Source organism: Halichoerus grypus, chromosome 14, assembly GCF_964656455.1.
Source record: "Halichoerus grypus chromosome 14, mHalGry1.hap1.1, whole genome shotgun sequence".
NCBI lineage: Eukaryota > Metazoa > Chordata > Mammalia > Carnivora > Phocidae > Halichoerus > Halichoerus grypus.
This window is the reverse complement of record NC_135725.1, coordinates 86,821,573-86,848,972: the sequence shown is the minus strand read 5'-3', so window position 1 is coordinate 86,848,972 and position 27,400 is coordinate 86,821,573. Positions and strand designations below refer to the sequence as shown.

The 27,400-nt window shown below is 49.0% G+C and overlaps 1 protein-coding gene and 1 pseudogene across 7 annotated transcripts in view; both read right to left on the bottom strand.

Annotated features, from left to right (window-relative positions):
• The window catches only part of ODF2 (outer dense fiber of sperm tails 2), a 32,802-nt gene extending 15,235 nt beyond the window's left edge, over positions 1–17,567 (bottom strand). The window contains exons 1-10 of one of the 7 annotated variants that reach the window (XM_078061853.1): positions 17,389–17,496; positions 16,054–16,283; positions 14,597–14,687; positions 13,596–13,712; positions 13,190–13,315; positions 7,869–8,039; positions 6,855–7,015; positions 5,927–6,056; positions 5,195–5,326; positions 354–425 (exon numbers count right to left, since the gene is read on the bottom strand). In XM_078061853.1, coding sequence (XP_077917979.1) covers positions 354–425; positions 5,195–5,326; positions 5,927–6,056; positions 6,855–7,015; positions 7,869–8,039; positions 13,190–13,315; positions 13,596–13,712; positions 14,597–14,687; positions 16,054–16,085 — 1,032 coding nt within the window. In that variant the 5' untranslated portion in view covers positions 16,086–16,283; positions 17,389–17,496. Of the gene's footprint in view, positions 1–353; positions 426–5,194; positions 5,327–5,926; positions 6,057–6,854; positions 7,016–7,868; positions 8,040–13,189; positions 13,316–13,595; positions 13,750–14,596; positions 14,691–16,053; positions 16,289–17,388 lie in introns of those variants that run through there. The other 6 variants (XM_036117677.2, XM_036117708.2, XM_036117650.2 and 3 more) reach the window with 6 other exon arrangements.
• On the bottom strand, positions 4,563–4,727 carry LOC118551876 (U2 spliceosomal RNA; annotated as a pseudogene).
• Positions 17,568–27,400: the final 9,833 nt, after the last annotated feature.

Genomic DNA, 27,400 nt, shown 5'->3' with positions numbered 1-27,400 from the left:
AGTGTGCTGCCTTGAGAGAGACTCCTAGAACTGGAATTGCTGAGTAAAAAGTCTGAACCTTTTGATGGCTTTTAATCCATAATCCAAATAAGGCAATTCAAGTAACAGACTCTGATAGTTAATAAACCCAGCAGCAGCGGCAATATCCCTCATGTTGTGTTCAAGCTCCCAAGTGATCAACTAGACAAACCCAGTGGAGCAGGCAGGATAGGGGACATCGGCCCATCTTATAGATCATGATATTAAGACCCAAACAAACGTCAGAGCGAGGCGCCGGCGCGGCGGCACTGGGCCAGCCGCTCTGTGTACTGTCGCCTGTAAACCACTAGAGCCGGCAGGGGGCGCTGTGTTACCGCTTTCTCGGAGTCCGCCTCCGCCAGCCGTTTGAGTAGTGCTCCTTGTTGCTCCATCAGCTTTTCCGAATCCTTCAAGGGAAGGCACAGCGAGAGCCAAGTGGTTAAGCAATGAACCCAGATGTCTACATCCCTTCTGGATTCTCTCCTTTTTCCAAAATTTGTATTTCCAATTATAAGAGTCATAAATAAATTGCAATCTCATTATAAAATATTCAGTGAACCAGTAATGCTAAAGTCCCCTCATCCACCTCCAAACCCCATTCCACTGTTTAGTTTGATGAATGTCCTGCCCACCCTTTCTCTATGCATTTATATATAGCTACACCTAGAGAAACAGTATCTTTTGGGGCCTGGGGGGGGGGGAAGGATCTATGGGTGGTTTTACCAAAACGGTTAACATATTATATTTTTGTGCTACTACTACTTGATTTTTAAATTTTTTTTTTAAGATTTTATTTATTTATTTGTGAGAAAGAGCGAGCACAAGCAGGGTGAAGGGCAGAGGGAGAAGCAAACTCCCCGCCGAGTGGGGAGCCTGACGCAGGGCTTGGTCAGGACCATGCTAAAGGCAGATGTTCAATTGACTAAGCCACGCAGGCGCCCCGACTACTTGATTTTTTTTCTTAAGCTTTTTTTTTTTTTTTTAAAGATTTTATTTATTTATTTGACAGAGAGATAGAGAGCACAAGTAGGTAGAGCAGCAGGCAGAGGGAGACGGAGAAGCAGGCTCTTCGCTGAGCAGGGAGCCCGATGCGGGGCTCGATCCCAGGACCCCGGGACCCTGACCTGAGCCAAAGGCAGATGCTTAACCAACTGAGCCACCCAGGCACCCCCGGATTACTTTATTTTTTAAAAACAGCTTAATTGAGAAGCACCTGGCTGGCTCAGGGGGTGGAGTGAATGACTCTTGAGATTACTTAAAAATTTAAAAAAACCTCGGGGCGCCTGGGTGGCTCAGTCATTAAGCGTCTGCCTTCAGCTTGGGTCATGGTCCCAGGGTCCTGGGATCGAGCCCCGCATTGGGCTCCCTGCTCGGCAGGAAGCCTGCTTCTCCCTCTCCCACTCCCACTCCCCCTGCTTGTGTTCCTGCTCTCGCTATCTCTTGTCAAATAAATAAATAAAATCTTAAAAAACAAGTAAGTGAATGAATGAATAAAATCTTTAAAAAACAAAAACAAACAAACAAACCGGGGCGCCTGGGTGGCTCAGTCACTAAGCGTCTGCCGTCGGCTCAGGTCATGATCCCAGGGTCCTAGGATCAAGCCCGGCATCGAGCTCCCTGCTCAGCAGGAAGCCTGCTTCTCCCTCTCCGCCTCTCCCCCTGCTTGTGTTCCCTCTCTCACTGTGTGTCTGTCAAATAAATAAATAAATAAATAAATAAATAAAATCTTTAAAAACAAACAAACAGGGACGCCTGGGTGGCTCAGTCGTTAAGCGGCTACCTTCGGCTCGGGTCATGGTCCCGGGGTTCTGGGATCGAGCCCTGCATCGGGCTCCTTGCAGGGAGCCTGCTTTTCCCTCTGCCGGCTGCTCCCCCTGCTTGTTCTCTCTCTCTCTCTCTCTCTCTCTGACAAAAAAATAAATAAAATCTTAAAAAAAAAAAAACACCTTTATTGAGATGAAAATTCAGATACCATCACAAATCACCCATTTAAAATGCACAACTCAATGGTTTTTGGCATATTGCATTATTAATTTAATTGTGGTTAAACATTCATAACATAAACCTTGCCAGGGGCGCCTGGGTGGCTCAGTCGTTAAGCTTCTGCCTTCAGCTCAGGTTCCTGGGATTGAGCCCCACATTGGGCTCCCTGCTCAGCAGGGAGTCTGCCTCTCCCTCTGCCCTTCCCCCCCCCACAACTTGTGCTTGCACGTTCTCTCTCTCAAATAAATAAAATCTTAAAAAACAAAACATAAACCTTGCCATTTTTACCATTTTTAAGTGTAAAATTCAGTGGCATATATAGTACGTTCACCATGTTCTGCAACCATCACTACTCGCTAATTCCAGAACATTTTCATCATCCCACAGGAAAGCCCGTACCTGTTGAAGTAATCTCTTTGTCCCCCTCCCCCAGCCCCCAGCAACCACTAATCTGCCTTTTCTCCAGCATGACACTACATTTTTAACCTCTCCCCATGCATAGCCTCTGGGCAATGGGGCTGTTCATCATCAGGTTGCACAACAGCGAACATTGTGGCAATGTACGGTGCTGGGCTGGGCCCGAATAAGTGTGTTTATAGGGTTGATACCAAGAGGAGGAATGACCGGGCCAGGTTTGTGAGCTGAAATGACCTACAAAATGCCTGCCTGGATGTGCATGGCCACAGGCAGGACAGGAGGGCCCTGGGCGGCAGGCCAGTCTTTGCCAGCAAGACGCCTGCTGTTTTAGCTTGCATTTTTCTAACTACTCATATGTTTATCAGCCATTGAGTTCCCTCTTCCCCCAACTGCTGCTCCCCTTGCCCATCTTCCCAACAGGCTGTGTCTGTGAACCTTCTGTATTCTTCCCTAGAGGGGGGCTCGCCCTCCCTTTCCCTCTCAGGCTCACAGGTTCCCTTCACAAGCCAGGACAAGGCAGGGAGCGGTGAGAAGCCAGCAGTGTGGTTTCTCCAGCAACAGGGAGGCAAACACAGGATGAAAGCTTAGGCCTGATGGGGCTCCCACTGCCCTTTATGCCATGTCTTCTGAGCTTCCAAGGGGACACTACACAAATTAACACAGTCTCACCAAATCCCCCATTCTAAGGAGCCATGTACTACCACCACCCCCATTTTTAAGAGGAGATCGAGGCTGGGAGAAGTGAGGTGAGCTGCACAAGATCACAGAGCTGGAAATGGCAGAGCTGGGCCCTAAGCCAACTGACTCCACTGAGTGTCCCTAGCAAGCACCGAGGTGAGGGGTCCCGTCCCAAGTGCCACATGGGCAGGAGGAAATGAGAACCTGGACTAAACATGGAGCACCTGCTGTGGGTGGGAGTCCAAATTGGCTGACCCTTCATCTCCAATGGGAGATTCTAGGATTCCAGGACAGTAGAAGCTAAGGGGTCAAAACGGAAAAAAGTGCGTAGAAGAGGTTTTGGGGGGCCACGGTCCCAGGACAAACAGCAGCAGCACCTACCACCTACCACACACCAAACACCTACTGGGTGCTAAGCAGTATGACACTCCCTCATCCATGTCCTCACATGACGCCATGTGGAAGATGCTATTCCCATTTTACAGGTGGGAAAACTGAGACCGAGAGAGGTTAAAAATTGCCCACCCAAGAACACTGAGCCAGACATTAAACAGGTATTAATGATTTTAAGAGAGTAATTTAGCTGTAACTAATAAAACTGATAGAAATATATTCTAGAAACTCTTGAGTATACCAGGATAGTGTACATGAAGACCCAAAATAACACAGCTTGTAAAAGCAAACTGAAAATATGTTTCCATCAACAGAAGAAAGGTAGTCATTGTGGTAGTCATTAAAATGGAACATAGCGGTGAAAATTAACTACCTTAGGCCTCAGGGATAAAAGTGGATGAATCTCAAAAATATTGAGTGGGGGCGCCTGGGTGACTCTGTCAGTTAAGCGTCTGATTCTTGGTTTTGGCTCAGGTCATGATCTCAGGGTCCTGAGATCGAGCTCCGCATAGGGCCCTGCTCAACGGGGAGTCTGCTTGGGATTCTCTCTCCCTCTCCTTCTGTCCCTCCCCCTGCTTGCTCTCTCCCTCTCTCTCCCTCTCTCAAATAAATAAATCTTTGAAAAAAATATATTGAGTGAAAAAAGAAAACTCAGAATAATACGCATGGAACCATACCATTTACGTAAAATTTGTATTATGTCATGTATACGTAAGTGATAAAGATGATCAGATTGAAGATAAAAGATCCCTCTGATAAGCTTATCACCAAAGGAGACACAAGAGGGATTTAACTACCTGGATAAGATTTTGTTTGAAAAGCTGGCTGGGGCGCACACGGTTTTATAGTACTTATTTAAATACTAATTTCTGGGGGCGCTTGGCTGGCTCCATTGGTAGAGCGTGTGACTCTTGATCGTTTTGAGTTTGAGCCCCACGTCAGGTGTGGAGCCCACTTAAAAAAAAATTAAATAGGGGCGCCTGGGTGGCTCAGTCAGTTAAGCGTCTGCCTTCAGCTCAGGTCATGATCTCAGGGTCCTGGGATCGAGCCCTGTGTTGGGCTCCCTGCTCAGTAGGGAGTCTGCTTCTCCCTCTCCCTCTGTGCTCTGCCTCTCTCTCTCTCTCTCTCTCAAATAAATAAATAAATAAATGCTTTTAAAAAACATTAAGTGAATAAAAATATTAAACTGACAAGAACAGATACTACACTTGAATTTAGCCAAAAAGCCGAGAAGCAATTAAATAAAAATATTAAATACTAATTTTTTAAAAATCCAAACAAGAAGTTGACAATGCTAAAAAAACAAAAAACAAAACACCATACTATGGTCTCTGGTTTGAGCCCGACAGGGAGACAGCTATTTATACCGTTGGTCTTTCCAGAATCATTTGCTAATACAGAATATCATTAGGAACCCATCTTTTAAGAAAACAAAGCGCTACCCTACAGTTGGCATCTGCCAGCCCCAAGCCATCCTCTGTTTAACCAAGGGCCGGGCCTCCCCCTGACGCCTCAGCTCCTTCCCGCGCCACCAGCCCCAGCTTCAACAATGAAGGCAGCACCCTCTGCCGGGTGACCAGCACCTCACGGGAAGACTGGTCACATCTTTCTACGGCCCTCTGAGGTCGGGCACGGAGAGTACCTTTTTGTCACAGACAAGAACTGAGGCTCAGAGCAGACGGGCCTGCAGAGGCCAGGAGCTCACCTCTTTGCAGTGCTGTTCCCTCAGCAGGTCTCGGAGGGTGCGGTTGGTCTCTTCAAATGTGCTCAGCTTCTGCAGGAGAAGTTCCTTCTGCCTCGTTAGCGTGTTGATGTCCGTGCAGGTCATTTGTTTCTCCTGGAAGACAGCAGGCAGTCTTACAAGGTACACGGGGAGAAGGGAGGAGGCGGCAGAGGCAGACCCCTCTTAAGAGGTGCTGGTGCCAGGAGGCCCAGTAAGAAGCCCTTGGCGTGTACAGGACCACAGGGGTCAAAGGCAGGCTTCCCAGAGGAGATGAACCTGGAAGGATGGGGGCAGGAGCTGAGTCAGCTGAGAGCAACAAGTGGGGAGAAGGGCTGGGGAGCTCAGGGTAGGCAAGTGCAGTTAGGGCAGGCTTCCTGGAGGAAGAGGAAGAGGACGACACCTGGTGGCTGATAACTCGCAGGAATCAAACTGTGGCTGACACTTGCAGGAATCAGACTTAGGCCTTGACTCACTGTGATCCCAGGAGACCCATGATGAGGTCTCCTCAGAGACCCTGGCCACCAGAGGTCATCCTCGAGGATCAGGCCCTGGAAGTGAGAGTGGGGGTGGGGGCTGAGGAGTTAAGTGTGCCCTCCCCTGGCCTGGAGATGTCATAAAGTCAGCCTGATGACTGCGTAAAGACCCCTCCCTAGCTTGCAACTTGCCTGCCTCTGGGCCCAGTCCCAGGGCTGGGTGGTTCTGCCTGCCACCTACCGTCTTCAGCTTCCCGATAGTATCCTTCAAGGCCATGACTTGCTTGGCAGCAGCAGCCCCATCCATTTCAGCTTCTACCAGCTTGGACATGAGGCACTCCTTCTCCTGCTGGAGGTGTTTCTTCTGAAGCCTGGGGCCAGAGAGAATAGTGCTCTGTGAGCCCTCCCAGGCCCCGGCCCGCTCAGAGCTCTGAGGCTCGCCTCACAATGCCCTGCGAGGCTCATCCCCTGGTCAGGGAACAGTGGGGGAGGGGGAGGGAGGGCTCCTAGAAGGCCACCTGGGCACCAGAGCAGGGCCTTCATCTCAGCTGACATTATGCCATCCGTGGCCCTGCTTGCCTCTCAGCCACTTAGCATCACCTCTGTCCCCAGCCTTCGCCAGTCTCGTAACCACCACCTTCAGACCCGCTTTTGAGCCGTCCCATGCATTCTTCACCCTGGAGCCACGTCTGGCCCCACCACTCCCCGCTTTGAAAACCCTTCCGTGGCCCCTCAATGCAAACTCCTCAAAGCGACTGCTAAGAATGGCCCCTGCCAACCTCCATGGCACCCCTGCCCTCTGCCCACCCGTCTCCTCACTATGGCCCACTTTCCAATTCCCAGTCGCAAACTCCTCCCTTGGGGCTTTCACTCGTGATCCCACACGCCTTCTTCCCCAGCACCTACTGCCTATCTTCTAACCACCCTGCAGGGCTCTCCTTAAACGTCGCTTGTTCCAGAAAAGCTTCCCTGCCCCCACTGCACCCTGTGGGGTCCTTGTCCTCCCTCACAGCGTGAACCAGTAACTAGCCTGTGGCTGGTGACCAGCCGTAAGCCTGGGTGCACTGTGACCCGGGGACGGCGCCCGGGGCCTGCCTCCGTCGCTTGCCGTTCCCAGGGCCTGCGGCGGCCGGGCGGGAGGAGCACACTGTGGGGCGGGGCCGCCTTACACGGTGAAGTCCTTCTCCTCCTTGATGCGCTCGATGTTGTGTCTCAGCACCGTGTTCTCATGCTCGGTCTCGGCCAGCTCGTGGGCCACCTCCTCCAGCTCTTCCTTGCGCTCCTCCAGGAACCTCTTGGCCATCTGGCGCTCACCCTTCTGCATCTTGACCTGTGCGGGAGCATGTGGGCAGGGGCCGCTGGGGGGGGGCTCCTTCTCTGCCACATTGCTAGGCCCGTTGCTTTGGGCCAATTAAGGGCACCTCCGAGTGACAGACACATAGGTACTTAGGTCCTGCTGGGCACAATCTCAGTTAATCAGCACAGAGATGAGGGACAGACACTGTTCATCTCATTTCCTTGTTACTGAGTTCCAAGTACAGAGAGAGCCCAAGTGACCGACTTGCTGGTTGGGGACAAAGCCAGGATACAAACCGTGGTTCGCTGGCACACCACAGGGGAGATGTCACAAAAAGGCCCATGCTCCGCGGGCTTTGGAGAAAGGGCTGTTGCCAGGCAGCCAGCCCCAGGTTCTCCAGGTGGGCCCATGAGCCCGGAATGCAGGGCAAGGGATAAAAGACACAGGTCATGTCAGCTGTCAAGACCTGGGTCTTGATCTTGCCCAAAGACAGAGCCTACCAACTGACGACAAACCTCCTTCACCTCTTTGGGGCTTTGTTCTCCTTCCAAACTGCTGTGTAAAAATGGGGAACAGAGGTCCCAGTGTCACAGTCACGTCATCTCCAAAATGGGGGCGATACCCCCACTGGCTTCATCTACTGCTGTGACAAGTCAAACCAGGGCGTCCATACAGAGCACCAGGTGGGGTCAGAGCCAGGCCCTGGGCTAAGTGCTCGGTGCCCCGGGGCTACCTCCTCAGAGGCATCTGAAGCCCTGGGCAGCGTGCTGAGAAGGGCGGGAGGCCCACAGGTGGACAGCCCCAAGGAAGCAGGCCACCAGGAACCGACCTGGGCGGTCTGTCACATCCTCAGGGCCCTAGCTACTCCAGCCCCCACCTCCCTCACCTCAGACTTGAGACAACCAACCGCGTTCATTAGACTGTCAATCTTCTTATCATAACGGTTCATTTTACAGTGACCCGAGTCGTCATCTTCTGTAGAGAGGTCACTTAACCGCATCACCGAGACCAGCTTTTCTGAAGATGGTGGCGTGATCTCCAGACAATGAGGTGGATTCTGATGCAGAGGAAGGAGAGACACGTGAACTCATAAGGCAAGGCCGCAAGCATCGGTTCCAGCGCACCTGCTTGTCCACTGGAGGCGGGAAGAGCTAAACCGCTGAGGGCCAGCCCCAGAGACCCCAGGACGGACAGTGCACCGGGCCTTCTCGATGGAACGTTACCTACCCACGTTTACATGAGGTTTCTGAAGATTCTCTACCAAGAAATAAACCTGTGTTACAATGTCAAGTTTAAAATAAAGGATAGAACAGACTGGCTAAAATAGTAATAATACCCCACGTTGGCAAAATTTGGGGGCAAGAGATGTTTTCATATACCTAGGGTAAAAGGGAAATAAGTCAGAAGTCTTTGAAGTGAGTATGAATGTGTGACAGTGGATAGTTGCGAGTAACACAAATCTGCTATGAAAGGTATTTTAGGGACAAGTGGGTAAATCTGAGTATGCACCAGATATATGATAATAAGAAATAAAGTTTTTAGGACTAATCACTGTTATTTTGGTTACGTAGAAAAATATTATTAGAAATGCATACTGAATAATTTAGGGGTCGAAAGGGTATGATGTCTGGAAAATATTTATTTAAATGCATCAGCATAAATACATATTTTTTAAATCAAATGCATGTGCCCCAGGGCGCCTGGGTGGCTCAGTCATTAAGCGTCTGCCTTCGGCTCGGGTCATGATCTGAGGGTCCTGGGATCGAGCCCCGCATCGGGCTCCCTGCTCCGCGGGAAGCCTGCTTCTCCCTCTCCCACTCCCTCTGCTTGTGTTCCTTTCTCTCACTGTATCTCTCTCTGTCAAATAAATAAATAAAAATCTTAGGAAAAAAAAGGCATGTGCTGCTCTGAAAAGTTTATGTAAAGCTGTATAACCCTTTGCTTGTAAGACTCCAGATAGAAAGATATCATAATCTGGGAGCCAGGGTCTCCATGGGTTTCTGATATGTTGAACTTGACTCTCTCAGTCTGTAAGTTTATTCTGTTGCATTAAGTAATTGTTATTTCTCATTTTTTGTACAGTTCTGTGCTCCTCTTTAGCTGACGTGGCCAACCTGTGCCAGTTTCCAGGGGAAGAAGAATAAAAGGAGTATTCAGTAAGAGAGTAACTCTTGTGCCAAACAAGTAGGACTTACAGGGTACAATGTTAAAACTGCATGTGCCCTTTGTCCTGGCAATTCTATTTCTAGGGACTTATCAAGAATATTTATGAATGTGAATCAATATTTAAAATCAAGGCAAGATGGGACGCCTGGGTGGCTCAGTCGTTAAGCGTCTGCCTTCGGCTCGGGTCATGATCCCAGGGTCCTGGGATCGAGTCCCACATCAGGCTCCTTGCTCAGTGAGGAGCCTGCTTCTCCCTCTCCCTCTGCTGCTCCCCCTGCTTGTGCTCTCTCTCTCTCTCTGACAAATAAAAATCTTTAAAAGAATAAAAAATAAAATAAAAAAATAAAAAAATAAAATCAAGGCAAGAAAAAAAAATCAAGGCAAGGATAGAGACAAACGTATGACAAGAGAGTATTAGTTAAATATATCACGGTACAAATATACACACAATGGAATACTGCTTTAAAAAATAATGTGCGATGTAAATATAGTCAAAATGTTAAAAAAGAATATAATCAAAAATAAAATAAAAAAGTGAAATATGGTCCCATTGTTACAAAAATCAAAACAAGGAGTCTCTTCATAACAAGAGATCAGGCAGACTTCCACCGAGAAGTTCCAGAGCTCTTCTCAGACTGGTGGGATGACAGGTGTTTTTTACTTTCTTCCTTGTGTTGGTTTGGATTTTCTAATTTTTCAACAGCGACCATGCATGGCTTTTGTAAGACAAAAAGTTTGCAATATTTAAAAGGAGGATAATAGGACAATATGTAGTATGATTACAATGATATTTTAAAACCCAAAACTATGCACAGGAAAAAGTGTGACAGTAAATATACCAAGATGTTAGCAGTTTCAGGAGGGTGGTTCTCCTGGGGGGTAGTAATGACAGCACCAGGACCAGAGGGGGGCTTCTGGGGAAGCTGGTGATGATGTGGCTTCTTAAGCGGGGAAGCAGTTACACAGTATACTGTTTGTAAAAATTCATCAATCAAGCCATACATTTCTGATGTGTGTACTTTCCAATACTTCTCACACAAAGCTTTTAAAACTTAATAGCAGCCACATTAGAGCAGTAAGATTACAGGTGACGGTCTATTTGTCTGTATTTTCAACTTCCCATAATAAAAACTAGATCACTTTCAATAATAGGGTAGAGAAAAAACCCAGACCTCCTTTCTCCCAAAGGTGATCAATCTATACCAGAAGGGGTTTTAAAAAATCAAACAAGAATCCCCACATGTACATAGCAGCTTCTGAGGTCCATGTCCAGCTCATCCCATATTTCCTCATTGTAGGGTCTTTCTCCCTTATCCACAATGGCTAGGTCTTTCCAGAAACAAAGAGCACCACTGGGAAGGGGAAAGGCACTGGCTCAAGAGGGCTGCATGAAATACAGCTACTATTTGAGAGACAAGTCACCTCTCTGGGCTCCTCCATTCCTAGGATTCTGCAGCTAGAGGACTGAAAGCGGACATTTGAGCTTTCCAGGGGGGACCACAGCTCCTAGCAACCTCGGTCAACAGGGAGGTCAATTTCCATAGTGGCAGATCTTCAATGTATACTTCAAAACTACCAAGTCATTTCGGTTTTTTAAAAAGCATTTTTTTTAAAGATTTTATTTTTTTATTTTATGTAATCTCCACCCCTAACGTGGGGCTCAAACTCAAGGCCCTGAGATCAAGAGTCACACGCTTCACCGACTGAGCCAGCCAGGTGCCCCTAAAAAGCAATTTTAATTATAAAACATAATATGCTTGTTATAATGAAATTCAAGCAGACCATAAAAAATAAAGCCCCCTCCAACCCAGAGGTAATCACTGCTTACTACTTCCTGTATATCTTTCCAGAAAATGTTATACATATACAAACATATGCATATACACATGGATACAGATGTCCTTTCTTTTTCTTTTCTTTTTTTTTTTTTTTTTTAAAGATTTTATTTATTTATTTGAGAGAGAGAGAGAATGAGAGACAGAGAGCATGAGAGGGAGGAGGGTCAGAGGGAGAAGCAGACTCCCTGCCAAGCAGGGAGCCCGATGCGGGACTCGATCCCGGGACTCCAGGATCATGACCTGAGCCGAAGGCAGTCGCTTAACCAACTGAGCCACCCAGGCGCCCCTCTTTTCTTTTTTTTTAAAGTAAGCTCTACGCCCAACGTGGGGCTCAAACTCACAACTCCAAGATTAAGAGTCACATGCTCTGTGAACTAAGCCAGCCAGGTGCCCCACAGACACCCTTTTTTGCACAAATAGGGCCAAACTCTACATGCTATGTGGCTCTGTGCTTCATTATCACTTATAAATCCATCTTTGGATTGTATGGATGTATACTGCACGGGTGTATCATCATTTAACCAATACCTCCTGATAGACATTTAGGTTGCTTCCAATTTTTCTCTCTTACAAACATCTTGATACATCATCCCTGTACTCTTCTGTGACTTTTTAAGGATAAATTTCTAAGTATAAAACTACAGAATCAATTCCTAGATATAAAACTATAGCATCCCTGGGGTGCCTGCCTGGTTCAGTCAATGAGCGTGCGAATCTTGATCTCGGGGTTGTGAGCTCAAGCCCCACATGGGGTGAAGAGATTAAAAATTTAAATATCTGGAAAAAAATTTTTAAAAACCCAAACTATAGCATCAATGTTTAGATAAATGCTCCACAGCTATTAAATGGCTTCACCATCCTCTCAAAATGGTCTAAAAAGGTTTGCTGATTTCTCATATGCTTGTCAACATGAGATATCGGTGAGCTTTTTAACTATATTCCATTCAACAAAAATGAGAGCTTGTGTTTGTTTTTAAAACATAGTTGTTTTTCATTTATGTCTGATTATTAGTGAGGTACACGTAGCGAAAAATGGAAGACAGCATTTTAATTCCAATCTTTCTTATATAAGTATATGCATATATATATAAGTATGTGTGTATATATACACACACATATATGTACACACACACACACACACACACATACATACATACTGGTCAGAACACTTTTATTTGTATCGTTTATTCCCTAGAATACCCCATACTCCCTTTGTCTCTTAGGAAAAACTGGTAAATCAGGGAGTCACACCCGTGAAGTAGGACTTCAGAGTAATTACTTTTATTTTTTATTTCTAATTTTAAAAGTAATCAACTATCGGCAAAAGATTGAATGTTTCAAAATGAGCCAGGCACCATCACCACCTCAAAGCAGCCTCAAGTCTTTTTTACTCGCCCCGATTACGAGATCTTTGTCTAAAATGCAGCCATAAGGTCTTGCCTCATCACTGAGGTTTTTCATTGCAATTGACTAGAATGTAAGCCTAAGGAGGGGTATGCCTGTGAGTCTGCGGCTGTCACCCCAGGGCCCCGCAGTGTCTGGCACCAAGTCTCAAGAAACATATGCTGCAAGAATTACTGCACGGATGGATGGATGGATGGATGGACAAGCAAAACATGTTGAGGCGTGGCTAAAAAAAAAAAAAAAAAAAAGGACAGTAATTCTCTTGGCACCTTGACAACTGATACGGAAGGCAATCATTCCCTGAGATTGTTCCAAAAGTGCTTTTGATGACATCTGTGGAATACACACATGATCTCTTATGAGGACTACCTCAAAAGAGGGGGTGCTTTCTTAAATATGCACCTGGTATATATTTTGTTGGTTACACTTCAGATGCTATCACGGTTACACGGGGAAAGACATGTGGCTCCGCACACACAGATCAGAGAGGCCAAGGGTGCAACTTCTAGAATGAGACCTCCCTCATCCCTGACTCCAGCTCTGCTACTTTCTCTGGGACTTCATCTCTCTGAACCTTGGTTTCCTCATCTGTCCATGGGGAGAGTGAGACCTACCACCTGGCAGTGGTATTAAGGGCTCTAGAACATTCGCGTACTTTCAGGTTTAGCCAGGCCGCTCACTAAACAGGACCTACTGGGACATCTCTAATAGTGACAGCTGACCCTGAATCATACCGAGTTTGAGGCCTGCTAGAACCTGACCAGTCCGAGAAGAAAAGCCTGAACAAGAACGAGCCTACCTCCCACTTGCATCCCACATGCCGGGCAGATGACTTTCCAGGGGGCATCCAAGGTACCTTGGTCTTCACCCGGACACTCCGCCGCACATTCACGGTGTCCCCTTTCATTCCGCGCTTATGAGATTTCTGTGGAAAGGGACAAACCCAGGGTCACTTCCCCACACAGCTGGCCGTGGTCTCCTCTGGTGGCATCCACTTCCAACTCTGCAGGGGAGCCTCTTCTGACTAAGGCCACCACTGCCATTTCTGGATGCCAGTGCTGCCTACCTTCTAGCCAGGCAGCCGACCTCTGAAAGCAAGTGCATTTGTCTCCCAAACCTTTGTGGAGTTTGAAGCCGAGGAGGCCGTGCTGGGAGGGGTCACCCTGCTCCACAGCCTTCACCTCGCCCGACTGGCATGCTCCTACCTGGCCGCTGGTCGCTGATGGTTTCGGGAGTTTTTTTATGTGGACGTGGACAGGAGTGTTCTCATCCACATGAACATGTAAGGGGGGCGTTGAAGAGCGGTCCTTCATGCTTCGCTTCTGGCAGGCGGGGGAGGGCAACACAAAAAAGGTTGATCTGTGGATGAGTAAACTGGCATAAAAAACCGAGCTCACAGCCTCTGGGGGCCACTGAAAGCCTAGCCACCAAGCGAGCAGGACAGCTACCAACTACTGGCATGCAGGCCGGAACCAGGGCAGGAGCACCGTTCAGCAGACTCCCGCAGAGATCCCAGCTGAAGACCACCTGGACGATCTAGGTCCACTCAAGACAGGGGTCTGCAAGACCTGCGGGTTCCCCAAAAGAGCGCGAACCCAGGCCCCGGGGTCCTCAGAGCCGAATCTCCTTCCAAGCCTGCTGGAAGGCAGAGCTCCTCTGTAGACTTAGTGTAGCACAGCTGGAAAGCAGGGGACTCCTTCTGCCCCGTGATCTGATCTGCGCATGCACGGCAGCACAGGCCACACACCACATGGTTAGAGTGCACAGTCAGGCAGGAGGCAGGTGGAAGATGAGGAAGACGGAAGGCTAAAGGAAATGCTGAGATGAGAAGGTTGTATTGATGTGGAAGAGAACCCGAGCAGGGCCGAACCCCCCCGGCCACACACACCCCTTGCCCACTACCCGCAACTCGTCCCCTCCCCGTTCTCTTTTCTTCTTCTTTTTTTTGGAAAATGTGTTCTCAGGACTTCTGGAATTTGGAAGGATTGGGTGAAGACATCCTCCTCACACCCAGCAGCTTTACCACAGGCAAAAAAACCAACACCAGAACCAATCCCCCCAATGAGCAGGATACGCAAGAAAGCCTCCAGCAGAGCACTAGGCCACAGTGGTGGGGGCGGGGAAAGGCAGCTCCTGGAAAAGGCGAGCCGAAGCATTGTTGGTGGGGCCATAGACCGGAGGGCTGCTCCGTGGACACGTCACCTACCGTCACAGTCACACTGGGTGCGCCACAAGGTGTCCTCAAGACCTTTTTCTGCGTGAGACTTGTTACTCCGTTCTTCCCACACGATGGAAACCTGCACCCAGGCACAAGAACCAGATTGTAAGCAGAAAACTAGGGCTCTTCTATCTCTTAGATCTCCCGAAATGACACGAGTGAACGGCTAGGAGAACCAGTCTGGTATCACTTGGCTCCCTTTACACGGCCACCGAACACACATGGTGCGCCCGGCAGGGGGATGGAAACGGGGTGATGGGCATTCGCAGGGCCGGCCTTTTAACCTCTGCCGTCGCATCACAAGTATTGTGACCTTTTGCTGAAAAGCCCAGCTGTCATCCTGTCAGATGACAAAAAGCAGGCAGCATGGGAGCACCAGGCAAGGTACTAGTGTGGCCAAGGGTGAAAGTGCCCAGGACTGTGCCCGGAGCAGAAGCGGCCCTGGAAAAATGCTCCGGAAGTGACAGACATCAAAAGACAGAGCAGCAGGCCCAGGAACAAAGTCCCTGTGACTCAAATTCATAAAATTAACAGTCACATATTCAAGTAAGCTGATGGAAAGTTACCATGTCCCCAAATATTCTACTTGCTACCCTTTAAAATCCTGCGAAGCAGGGTTATTTTTGTTTTGGAGAGGTTTTGTTTGTTTGTTTGTTTTTAATACTATGTGCAATTTAGCATGTTCATACATAAACAGCCCCATCACCAGGTCTGCAAATATAGCAAAAGTTTCATCTCCAATATTTGGCAGCAGAGCATCCAAGAATTCCACGACGGAAAGGGACTTGGAAAATTCATCTGATCCATCCCACTACCTCCTGACAGCCTCCAAATAGGACTTCCGTCCTCCCCACAAATACTTAGGGGAGAATAATGCAACCTAAAAATGCAACAAAAAAATGCTCGAGCACTTTAGCATGCATCCTGTTGTATGTGTAGCACACCTTGACGAAAAAGAAAAAAATATTTATTGCATCCTACTCATCATTTAGGTGAGGAATACCAAATCTGAGTAGACAGATTCTTTTTTCCCTCCTCACTTAAAAGCCAACAGATCTGGGAAATCTGTCTCCCCCTGCGGGCTTGCCATCAAATCACCTGGACAGCATCAACACCTTATGAACGCCTACATCACTGTCATTTACATGTAGCTTCCTTTCAAAAAGGACCTGTGCCTAGTACTCCATGAAGACAATGGGGGCCCTGTTTGCCAGGAGGAACTGGGGCACCTGGGGAAGGGAGGGCAAGAGGGAGGCAGAGCTGGGATTGCGAGCAAGCACTTTTTTCCTCCTTCCCTTTAAAAATGACTTTTCAATGTTTTGTTCCAGACTTTCAATACACAGAACAGGGCAGCTGAAAAGAGAAGCCTCCAGCGAGCCTGGCCTGGGGGACCCTGACCACCTGCCCCTGCCCTTCTGCGGAGGCGCCCCCCACGCTGGTAGTACCTGGGGGAGCCGCCTGAGGATGAGGCAGACATGGTTAGGCATCAAAGCCGCAAAGGTGGGCAATTGGGTCAGCAGGCTCTGCTCAGGGGGACCCAGAGGGGCTTGTCAATGAGAATCTCAGGGGCCCGGCATCAAACGTCCTCTCTGAGGGGAGGAGGGTGGAAGCTTTAGGGGTGGCAGTTGGATGAAAACTTGGGAGGCGCTCCTCTACTGTCCAAGTCACACAGCAACTGTCCTGCCAAAGTGGGGGGAGATAGGAGAGGCTGAGCGACCTGCGGAGCGGCGCGTGGGTGGCCGGTAGGTGGTGGGGGGCGCGGAGGGAGCTCCCCTCCCCAGGGAGGGACAGGGAACGGAACTTCGGAGGCAAGGACCACCACGCCCAGGCCCTACCCGGGAGAGAAGGTGGGTGGGCCACCAGAGGGAAAACCTGAGGCGCCGGCTGGCGTGCGTGAAGGGCGGGCTGGCACCGCTAGGCCCCCAAGTGGGCCCCAAAGGGCCGAAACCCGCGCAGGGAGCTGGAGGGATATTCGGGGCGGGACCAGGGCAACTGTCTCCTAGGAGAAGGGGCGTTCCCGGGAGAATAGAAACCCAGAGAAGACCAATAGTGTTTGAAGGCGGGAGGGGCGGCAGCTGCAGGGGAAAGGTGCTCGCGGCCGCAAGGGGGTACCCCCGACGGCGGAGGGAAAATCCTCCCGGGCGCAGCCGCCAGCGGCCACTAGGATTCAGTATCCGAGTTGGAGCGGGTCAGACGCCGGGTGGTGCAGGGAGCGGGACGAAACCCCCAGTGGCGTCCCCTGGACGGGTGATCCCACTCCCGCGGGGTCGGGAGGCCGGGAGGCGGCCGCCGGGGGATAGCGCTGCCTACGAGGCGCGGACAATAACTGCCGAGCCGCGGCCCGCAGGGAGGGACAGGCGGCCGGGGCGACGCCCACCGGCGGGCAGGGGGCGCGGGGCCTGTCTCCGTGGACGACCACCCACCAGCGGGCAGGAGGGGACCAGTTTCTGCCCATAGAGAGAAGGGTGAAGCCCTGCCAGAGGGCGGCGGAGGAGGGAGCAGAGTCCTGCCGGAGGCCAGGTTAGGAGGGAGGCGGCCGGCCCGCCCGTTAGCGGGAGGAGAAGAAGGCCCGCGCCGGGGGGGCGGGGCGGGGGCCACATTCTGACGGGAGCCGGACGAGCGCGCCCGGGGGCTGGAGGCGGGGGCGGCCGCCGGGGGGGCGGGGGGCGACGGGGGCTGACGACCCCGGCGGGGGCCATGCTGCCCGTGGGGACGCGGCCCGGCGGTGGCCGCGGAGCGCCCCGGAGCGCCCGGGATCCCGCCTGCCGGCGGCCTCTCACCAGGAGCGACACGGCTGCGCCCAGAAACGTCTCCTTATGAAGTCGTTGAAGTCGGAGGCCAGGGCCGTGCCATGGAGACGCCGCGGCGGATGCAGTCCGGCTCCCGCGGCGGCTCCTCCCCGCTTCCGCCTCCTTTTCCGACACCCGGTCGGCAGCTCGCCCATTGGCCAGTTCAAACCCCCCCGGGAGCCTCTCGGGTTTCGCCATTTAGGCCCAGCCCCTGGCGTCACAGAGATGCCCCGCCCCGCCCGAAGCTCCGCCCACGTCCGGGCCACGAGTCCCGTCGCCGTGGAGACGCGCGACGCCACTAGCGGGCCCTGCCTCGGCTTGCCCCGCCGTTCAAGGCCCAGCTGACCCTCCGCCATTTTTACCCCGTCTTGGTCCTCTTCGAGTCCCCTAACTCGAAGGAGCGCTAAAACTCTACCCCAGACCCTCTGATACATGTTAGGAGACCGGGTTCAGACGGGGCACACAGAACACGTTTGTGGCCAGGGCTCCGCGCTGCTTCTGGAAGTCCAACCCTGTCAATACTCCACTGTTGGTGCACACCACCCAGACTCTCTCCCCTTCCCACAGCGCCTCCTCCGTCCTTGTCCAGACCAGAGGAAGCGGCCGCGTTCCCCTTGCCCCTCACCGCCCTCCTGCACACTGGGTGCTGCTGTGCGTACAGACCTACTTCGATGAGGTTCTCGCTGAGCCGCCATCTTCTCAACTATGCCCACTGTTGACCAATCAAGGCGGGCTGTCACGTGGCTCACGGCGCCGCCCTGGATTCTGGGAGACTTTAACATCCTCAGACAAACCTGGCCTCAGTCCCTCGACATCCTCACGTCCACGACTTTCCCCTGCACCTCAGCCATGCACCCCAAGGGCCACACAACTGGTCCACGTGAAATCTGAAATTCCAGCTTCCCCTTCTCCACATAGTACCTGCTTTTCTGGCTTCGTTTTCATCGGCTAGTGCCCACCATATTCATTCCCGTGTTAGGGAGCCCTCCACGTCCGTTCATTTTCTCCCTGAGGTTCTGCAAGGATGAACCCACACGTCATTACCTCCACGTTCACTTGAGTCCTCACCACCACCCAGAATTGTTCCATTTGTCCCTAGATCCCTTCCCTCTCCCCAAGTGGCTTTTCCAAACCTTTGCCTCTTACCATCCCATACTCCAACTCTCCTTTTTCATAGAGAAAAATAAAGCCATCAAGTAGAATTCCCTCTACCTTCTCCCAACCTGCCCTCATCTTTAACTTCCCCCATCCTTTAATTCCCCCTTCGGAGGAAGAGATGTCCTTCTTGCTGCTCAAGGTAAACTTCTTGCTGCCAGGCATAGGCCAATTATCTCTGTAAAATGTCTCTTGCTACCCCCAGCACAGAATTGTTGATCATTTCTCAATGCTCCCACATTCGTTGAACCAATATTTATTAAGTTCCTGCTATGTGCTAAACGCAGTTCAAGAAACAACCAACACACCCTACCTAGTCTTTGAGGAGCCCATGGCCAGCCTCTCTGATGTGACCAGATAACATGGTTAAAGCTTTCCCCTTCCCGCAGCGCCCAGGTGGCTCAGTCGCCTGGCCAGGATTGGCCACTTTTTTAAAAGAGCGACACCCAGCCCTGGCAAGGACATTGGGAAACAAGCAATCTCATATGTTGCTGGTAGGATTAAAAATTGATGTAATCTTTTGGGGTGCCTGGGTGGCTCAGTCAGTTAAGCATCCAACTCTTGGCTTTGACTCAGGTCATGATCTCAGGGTTGTGGGATAGAGCCTGGGGATGGGGTCCATGCTCAGCGAGGAGTCTCCTTCTCTCCCTCTGCCCTCCTCCCACACTTCCCCCACATGCTCTCTCTCTCAAATAAATAAATCTTTAAAAAAATAAAAATTAAAAAAATTAAAATTGATGTTATCTTTTAACAGAACAACTGGACATTATATCTTAAAAACCTTAAACAGGTTGTGAGTTTGAGCCCAATGTTGGGTGTAGAGATTGCTTAAAAATAAAATCTTAAAATACATATATATATATGTATATGTATAGCGGGCCGCTATATATATATATATATATATATATATATATATATATATTCCTAAATATATATATATATTCCTAAGTGTGTGTATGTGTGTGTATTTCTAAACAGCTGGGTCTAAGAGGATGTTAGGGTTAAGGTTTTTATTTCTATTTATTTGTTTTTTAAGATTTTTTTAAAGCAATCTCTACACCCGACATGGGGCTCGAACTCACAACCCCAAGATCAAGAGATCAAGAGTCATGTGCCAGTCAGGCACCCCTAGGAATGAACTTTAACATAATAATCAAGAAGGTAGGAAAACATTTAGACCTTAAAGAGAAATTTCCTTTCAGCCTTTCTTTCCCTCAATGTGATTGTCTTTGGACTGACCCCTCCTTACCTTCCAAGGGAGTAAGTCTCAGGGAAAGGACAAGCGAGGTGTCCCTCAGGCTTGCCTGTAGCCCAGGCAAAAAGAGGGCTCCACATGGACCAGGAAGCCTTATGGGTTTGGAGCAAAAGCCAATTAGTAACAGGCAATAGGCATTTGCACAGTGCATACCCTGTGCATATTATTTCTCTCTGGAAGCTGGTGCAAGGATGAGTGGCACAGTGCAGTTACCAATAGAGAGTAATTAGAAGAAAACAGGCAGTAGGGCGCCTGGGTGGCTCAGTTGGTTAGGCGACTTCCTTCAGCTCAGGTCATGATCCCAGAGTCTTGGAATCAAGTCCCACATCGGGCTCCCCCTGCTCTGCGGGGAGCCTGCTTCTCCCTCTCCCTCTGCCTGCCACTCCCCCTGCTTGTGTTCTCTCTCTGTCAAATAAATAAATAAAATCTTTTTTTTAAAAAAAAAAGAAGAAAACAGGCAGTAATTTCTTTGACATTAGTCTTAGCAACATTTTTTCCAATATGTCTCCTCAAACAAAAATAAACTCTTGGGGGTGCCTGGGTGGCTCAGTTGGTTAAGCAACTGCCTTCAGCTCAGGTCATGATCCCGGAGTCCTGGGATCGAGTCCCACATCGGGCTCCCAGCTCAGTGGGGAACCTGCTTCTCCCTCTGACCCTCTCCCTTCTCATGCTGTTTCTCTCTCGCTCGCTCTCTAATAAATAAATAAAATCTTTAAAAAAATAAAATAAAATAAACTCTTGGGACTATCCCAAAATAAAAAAGCTTTTGCACAGTGAAAGAAACCATCAACAGAATGAAAAGACAAACTCTGAATGGGAGGAGATATTTGCAAATGGTATCTCCAATGCGGCTTTAGTATCCAAAATGCATAAAGAACTTATACAACTCAACACCAAAAAAACACAAATAATCCAATTAAAACATGGGCAGAGGACCTGAATAGACATTTTCCCAAAGAAGACATACAGATGGCCAACAGACACATGAAAAGATGCTCAACATCACTCATCATCAGGGAAATGCAAATCAAAATGTCAATGAGGGGTACCTGGGTGGCTCAGTTGGTTGAACATCAGACTTGATTGTTGGCTCAGGTCATGATCTCAGGGTCATGGGATAGAGCTCCATGTCAGGCTCCGCGCTCTGTGTTGAGTCTGCTTGGGATTCTCTCTCTCTCTCTATCTCTCCCTCTCCCTGCCCCTCCTACCCCCCCCCACCCCAGCTCAAGCTGTCTAAATAAATAAATAAATAAAATCTCAAAACCTCAATGAGATGTCATCTCACACCTGTCAGAATGTAGTGTCAAAAAGACAAGAAATAACAAGTGTTGGCAAGGATGTGGAGAAAAAGGAACCTTCACGCATTATTGGTGGGAATGTAAATTGGTGCAGCTGCTGTACAAAACAGTGGAGAGAGAGGTTCCGCAAAAAATTAAAAATGGGGCGCCCAGCTGGCTCAGTGGGTAGAGCATGTGGCTCTTGATATCTGGGTCATGACTTCAAGCCCCATCTTGGGGGTAGAGATTACTTAAAAATAAAAGCTTTTAAGGGGCACCTGGGTGGCTCAGTCGGTTAAGCATCTGACTCTTGACTTCAGCTTAGGCCATGATTCAGGGTCTCGGGATCAAGCCCTGAATCAGGCTCCTCGCTGGGCATGGAACCTGCTTAAGATTCTCTCTCTCCCTCTCAGTCTGCCCCTCCCGCTGATCTCTCTCTCAAAATAACTAACTCAATAAATAAATAAAAATAAAATATTTTAAAAAGAAAGAAAGAAAATGAAAACACTAATTCAAAAAGTTACATGCACCTGTATGCTTATTGCAGCATTACTAATAATAACCAAGATATGGAAGCAGCCGAAGTGTCCACTGATAGATGAATGGATAAAGATGTGGTGTGTGTGTGTGTGTGTGTGTGTGTGTGTATATATGGAATATTGCTCAGCCATCCATAAAAAAATGAGATATTGTGGATGCTCGGGTGGCTCAGTCAGTTAAGTGTCAGCCTTCGGCTCAGGTCATGATTCCAGGGTCCTGGGATTGAGTCTCGCATGGGGCTCCCTACTCAGCAGGGAGCCTGCTTCTCCCTCTGCCTGCCACTCCCCCTGCTTGTGCTCTCTGTCTCTCTGACAAATAAATGAATAAAATCTTTAAAAAAAAATGAGATATTGCCATTTGCAACAACATGGATGGACCTAGAGGATATTGTGCTAAGTAAAATAAGTCAGACAGAGAAAGACAAATACCATATGATTCCACTTATATGTAGAATCTAAAAAACAAAACAAATGAATAAGTAAACAAAAAGCAGAAACAGACCCATAAACACAGAGAACAAACTGATAGTTCTTGTCGGGGGGGTGGTGGTCAAAATGGGTGAAGGGGAGTGGGAGATACAGGCTTCCAGTTATGGAATGAGCAAGTCATAGGAATAAAAGGCACAGCATAGGGAATATAGTCAATGATTTTTTTTAAAAAAGATTTTTATTCATTTATTTGACAGAGAGAGACACACAGCGAGAGAGGGAACACAATCAGGGGGAGTGGGAGAAGCAGGCTTCCCGCGGAGCAGGGAGCCCGATGTGGGGCTCGATCCCAGGACCCTGGGATCATGACCTGAGCCGAAGGCAGACGCTTAACGACTGAGCCACCCAGGCGCCCTCAATGATATTTTAATAGCCTTGTATGGTGATAGATAGTAACTCCACTTGTGAGCACAGAATGATGTATAAACTTGTCAAATCATTATGTTGTACACCTGAAACTAATGTAACATTGTGTGTCAACTATATTTCAATTTTAACAATAATAATAAATAATTTTATTTATTTATTTATTTTTAAAGATTTTATTTATTTATTTGAGAGAGAGAATGAGAGAGAACACATGAGAGTGGGGAGGTCAGAGGGAGAAGCAGACTCCCCGCTGAGCAGGGAGCCCGATGCGGGACTCGATCCCGGGACTCCAGGATCATGACCTGAGCCGAAGGCAGTCGCCTAACCAACTGAGCCACCCAGGCGCCCCAATAAATAATTTTAAAGGCAAAAAAAAAAAGAAAAGAAAAGAAAAAGAAACAATAGAGGATAGTCAGGGTGAAGCAGGGAGGATCTCATAGATCCCAGATCTCAACACACAGGTCTGTCTAGCCTGAGACCTAATTAAAATGACTAATATTTGTGGAAGGATGAAAAATCAATCCTAGCTGTTTGATAAATTATGTTACATATATTCGGAAAATACTACACAGCCATTAAATATGGTAAGACAGATTATTCAGGCATAGAAAGATCCCCAGACATGTAACTGAGAGAAATAAAAGATGAGGTGCTAAAATGAGTAGGGCCATGATTTTGTCTCTGCATGAAAACCACCTGAGTATGTTACTACCAGCAGGTAAAAAGAATCTGAAGGAATACACACTGAACTGTTAGGATTGATGGAAGATGGAATTAGGAGAGAGATTTTCACTAGTACATTGTGAATTTCTGTAATGTTTAAGTTTTGTTTTGTTTTGTTTTGTTTTGTAAGTAATCTCTACACCCAATGTGGGGCTTGAACTTACATCCCTGAGATCAAGAATTGCATGCTCTTGGGCACTTGGGTGTCTCACTCGGTTAGCCGTCTGCCTTTGGCTCAGCTCATGATCTCAGGGTCCTGGGATCGAGCCCCACATCGGGCTCCCTGCTCAGTTGGGAGCCTGTTTCCCCTTCTCCCCTGCCTGCCGTTCTGCCTCCTTGTGCTCTCTCTCTCTCTGTCAAATAAATAAAGTCTTAAAAAAAAAGAATTGCATGCTCTACTGACCGAGCCAGCAGGCATCCCTATAATGTTAAAGTATTTTTGCAAGGGAACATGTTTGTAGTCAGAAAAAAAATCAACAGATTACAAACTTGCTGAAAAGAGTAGTGAGATAGTGCAGAAAAAAACACGTTGAGGTCATAAATCACAAGCTCAGTGTAAGGCTTATGCAGATGTTTGGGAGGCTGGGGAGAAGTTAGATAGAAATTCATAGAGAAGGGGCGCCTGGGTGGCTCAGTCAGTTAAGCGTCTGCCTTCGGCTCGGGTCATGATCTTAGGGTCCTGGGATCAAGCCCCGCATCGGGCTCCCTGCTCAGCAGGGAGTCTGCTTCTCCCTTGGCCCCTGCCTCATGTTTGTGCTCCATCTCTCTCTCTCTCTAAAATAAATAAATAAAAATCTTTTTAAAAAATTAAAATTAAAAAAGAGAGAAATTCATAGAGAAAAGAATGCAAGTTTCTGGTAGAGGGTATTTCTTATGTCCCTCTTGTATATTCTCTGTGGTACTTTTTTTTTTTTTTTTTTTTTCTCTGTGGTACTTTTAATACCACAAACTGAGTGACCTAAACAACAGAAATGCACGGACTGTGGTGAAGGTGAGATGTCTGAGGGCAAGGGGTCAGCCCGGCAGTGCTCCCTCCAAAGGCGTTAGGGAAGGATCTGTTCCGGGCCTCTCTCCTGGCTTCTGGTAGGTTCCTCGGTGGCAGAACTCCAGTCCACACAGGACGTTCTCCCTGTATGCATATCTGGGGCCAACTTCCCCCTTTTTATAAGGACACCAGTTATACTGGATTAGGGGCCCAGTCTACTCCAATATGACCTCATCTTAACTAATTGCATGTATAATGACCCTATTTCTAAATAAGGTCACATTCCAGAGTACTAGGGGTTGGGACTTCAACATCGGACCTTTTGGGGGACACAATTCAACCTATAACCTACTGCTCATGTTCAGTTTAAAGATATAATAATAAAATAAACACAAATGGAGCCACCACTCAGCTTAAGAAATAAGAGATTACAGGGTGCCTGGCTGGCTCAGTCGGTAGAGACTGCGACTCTTGACCTTGGGGCTGTGAGTTCAAGCCCCATGTTAGGTATAAAGATCTTAAAATAAAATAAGAAAATCTTTTCTTGGGGCGCCTGGGTGGCTCAGTCGTTAAGCGTCTGCCTTTGGCTCAGGTCATGATCCCGGGGTCCTGGGATCGAGCCCCGCATCGGGCTCCCTGCTCTGTGGGAAGCCTGCTTCTCCCTCTCCCACTCCCCCTGCTTGTGTTCCCTCTCTGGCTGTCTTTCTCTCTGTCAAATAAATAAAATCTTTAAAAAAAAAAAATCTTTTCTTAAAAAAGAGAAATAAGAAAAAAAAAAAAAAGAGAAATAAGAGAGTAAACATTTTTTAGGGGCACCCGGCTGGCTTAGTAGAACACGTGACTCTTGATCTCGAGGTCGTGAGTTCAAGTCCCACGTTGGGTGTAGAGCCTACGTAAAAAAAAAAAAAATTGGGGGGGGGACGCCTGGGTGGCTCAGTCGTTGGGTGTCTGCCCTCGGCTCGGGTCCTGATCCCAGGGTCCTGGGATCGAGCCCCGCATGGGGCTCCCTGCTCGGCGGGAAGCCTGCTTCTCCCTCTCCCGCTCCCCCTGCTTGTGTTCCCTCTCTCGCTGTCTCTCTCTGTCAAATAAATAAATAAAATCTTCAAAAAAAAAAAAAACAGAAGACACTATCTCAGAATGTTAACACTGACAATTTTGGGCGTCTGGGTGGCTCAGTTGGTTGGGCAACTGCCTTCGGTTCAGGTCATGATCCTGGAGTCCTGGGATCGAGTCCCGCATCGGGCTCCCTGCTGGGCGGGGAGTCTGCTTCTCTCTCTGACCCTCCCCCCTCTCGTGCTCTCTCTATCTCATTCTCTCTCTCAAATAAATAAATAAAATCTTTGAAAAAAAAAAGAATGTTAACACTGACGATGTTATTTTCCTCGTTCTGTTTTTCCAAATTTCAACAATGAATGTGGGCTTCTCTTGTTAGAAAGAACCACAGGTGAAGGCGGAGCTACTAGGAGCTCCGGCTCCAGCTTTTCCATTTGCCCAAGGGCCCGATTATCAGTGATTTCCATCCCGGAGTCTGTCCTCCAGAGCCCTGATGCAACCCTCCCAGTACTGCCCTGGAGAGAAGGACTCTGTGCTCCAGGGTGGGCCTGGCTTTTTCTTTCAAGCCATGGGTGAAACTGGTGGAAAGAAAATTCTCCCAGGCCTTATCAAGGCCTGGCTCCTCTTAGACCCTTTGTCCAGCCAGCCCCTCGCTGGCCCTGGGCCCCTGAGACTGGATGGATTCTGGGCTCACTGAGGGTCCTGGTTCGGCAGCTGCCCAAACCAGGGGTCCCCACACTGCCCGCAGCAATCAGCACCACCAGAGAACTTGGCAGAAGTGCAAATCTTGGACCCACCCTGGACCTACGGAATCCGGAACTCTGGGGATGGTGCTCGGCAACCTGTGTTTGAACATGTTCTCCAGGTGGTTCAGATGACCTCTAAAGTTTGAGACCGGGGCGCCTGGGTGGCTCAGTCGTTAGGCGTCTGCCTTCGGCTCAGGTCATGATCCCAGGGTCCTGGGATCGAGCCCCGCATCGGGCTCCCTGCTCAGCGGGAAGCCTGCTTCTCCCTCTCCCTCTGCCTGCCGCTCCCCTTGCTTGTGCTCTCTCTCTCTCTCTCTGTCAAATAAATAATCTTAAAAAAAAAATTACGCCTCTTCCATTTTACAGAGGAGAAAACAGAAGGGTTTTACTGCAAGGGGAGGTACCTGACTCACGTGGCACAATTAAGTGGCAGAGGGGAAACTGGAAATTAGATTATCTGTTTCCAGAGCCCCCGACTCTCTTCTGACTCGGGCAGACCTCCCAAGTCCATCCTGATCCACTCTGTCACTGAGTGTCGCCGTGACGTGGACAACCATCAGCGCAGCATCCCCTCTGTGCCAGGCAGGGTGCTCACCTGCACGAGCTCAGCGAGACCGCACCACATCCAGTCAGCTTGGCACGAGGGCTAACCCCATTTTACAGAGCAGATAACTGAGGCTCGAGGAGGCTCAGTACACTTGCCTAAGGTCACAGAACTAGAAAGGACAGAGAACACTCACACCAGGTTTCTCTGCCCCAGGGGGGCCCATGCTGGGGCTAGCGGGAGCACCGAAGTTTGCAGAGACCGCCACCATCCAGGGAGGGCTCTTCCTTAGCGTCTACAATCCAGCGGAGACCCCAGAAGGGAGACAGAAACCTCCTTGAATCGGCAAAACAGTTGGCAAAAAGGCAATGCTCCAAAGCTATTGCCATTTACTCCTAGGAAAAAAAGCCCTTGTCTCTTGGTTTGCAAACAAATGTACCAACCTTGCGGGGTGGGGCAGAGCAGAGCAAAAGCGACCCGCCCCCATCCCAACTTTCTCGCTTTCCCTCAGTTATCTGTGCCTCCCCCAAGCACTGGCCGTGCCTCAGGGCAAGGCTTCCCAACATTTTCACAGCAGGGCACACATAGAAAACCAAAATATTTGCACAGCATCTGAGTCACGTGGAGGGTATTGGGAGATATTTGGAAGTCTTGATGAAAATTTCAGAACACATGCTTCATAACATGTTAGGATTAGAAACTGTAGTGTAACGTATTAGGGAAGGTGTTAAAGTTCGGTTTTGTATAAAACTTCCAAATAAAACGTCATACCCGTTAAGAGCAGACACAAGAGGCCACGTACTGTATGAGTCCGTCCAGACGACAGGGTGGAAACAGCACAACCATCGGGGCAGAAACCGGATCTCTG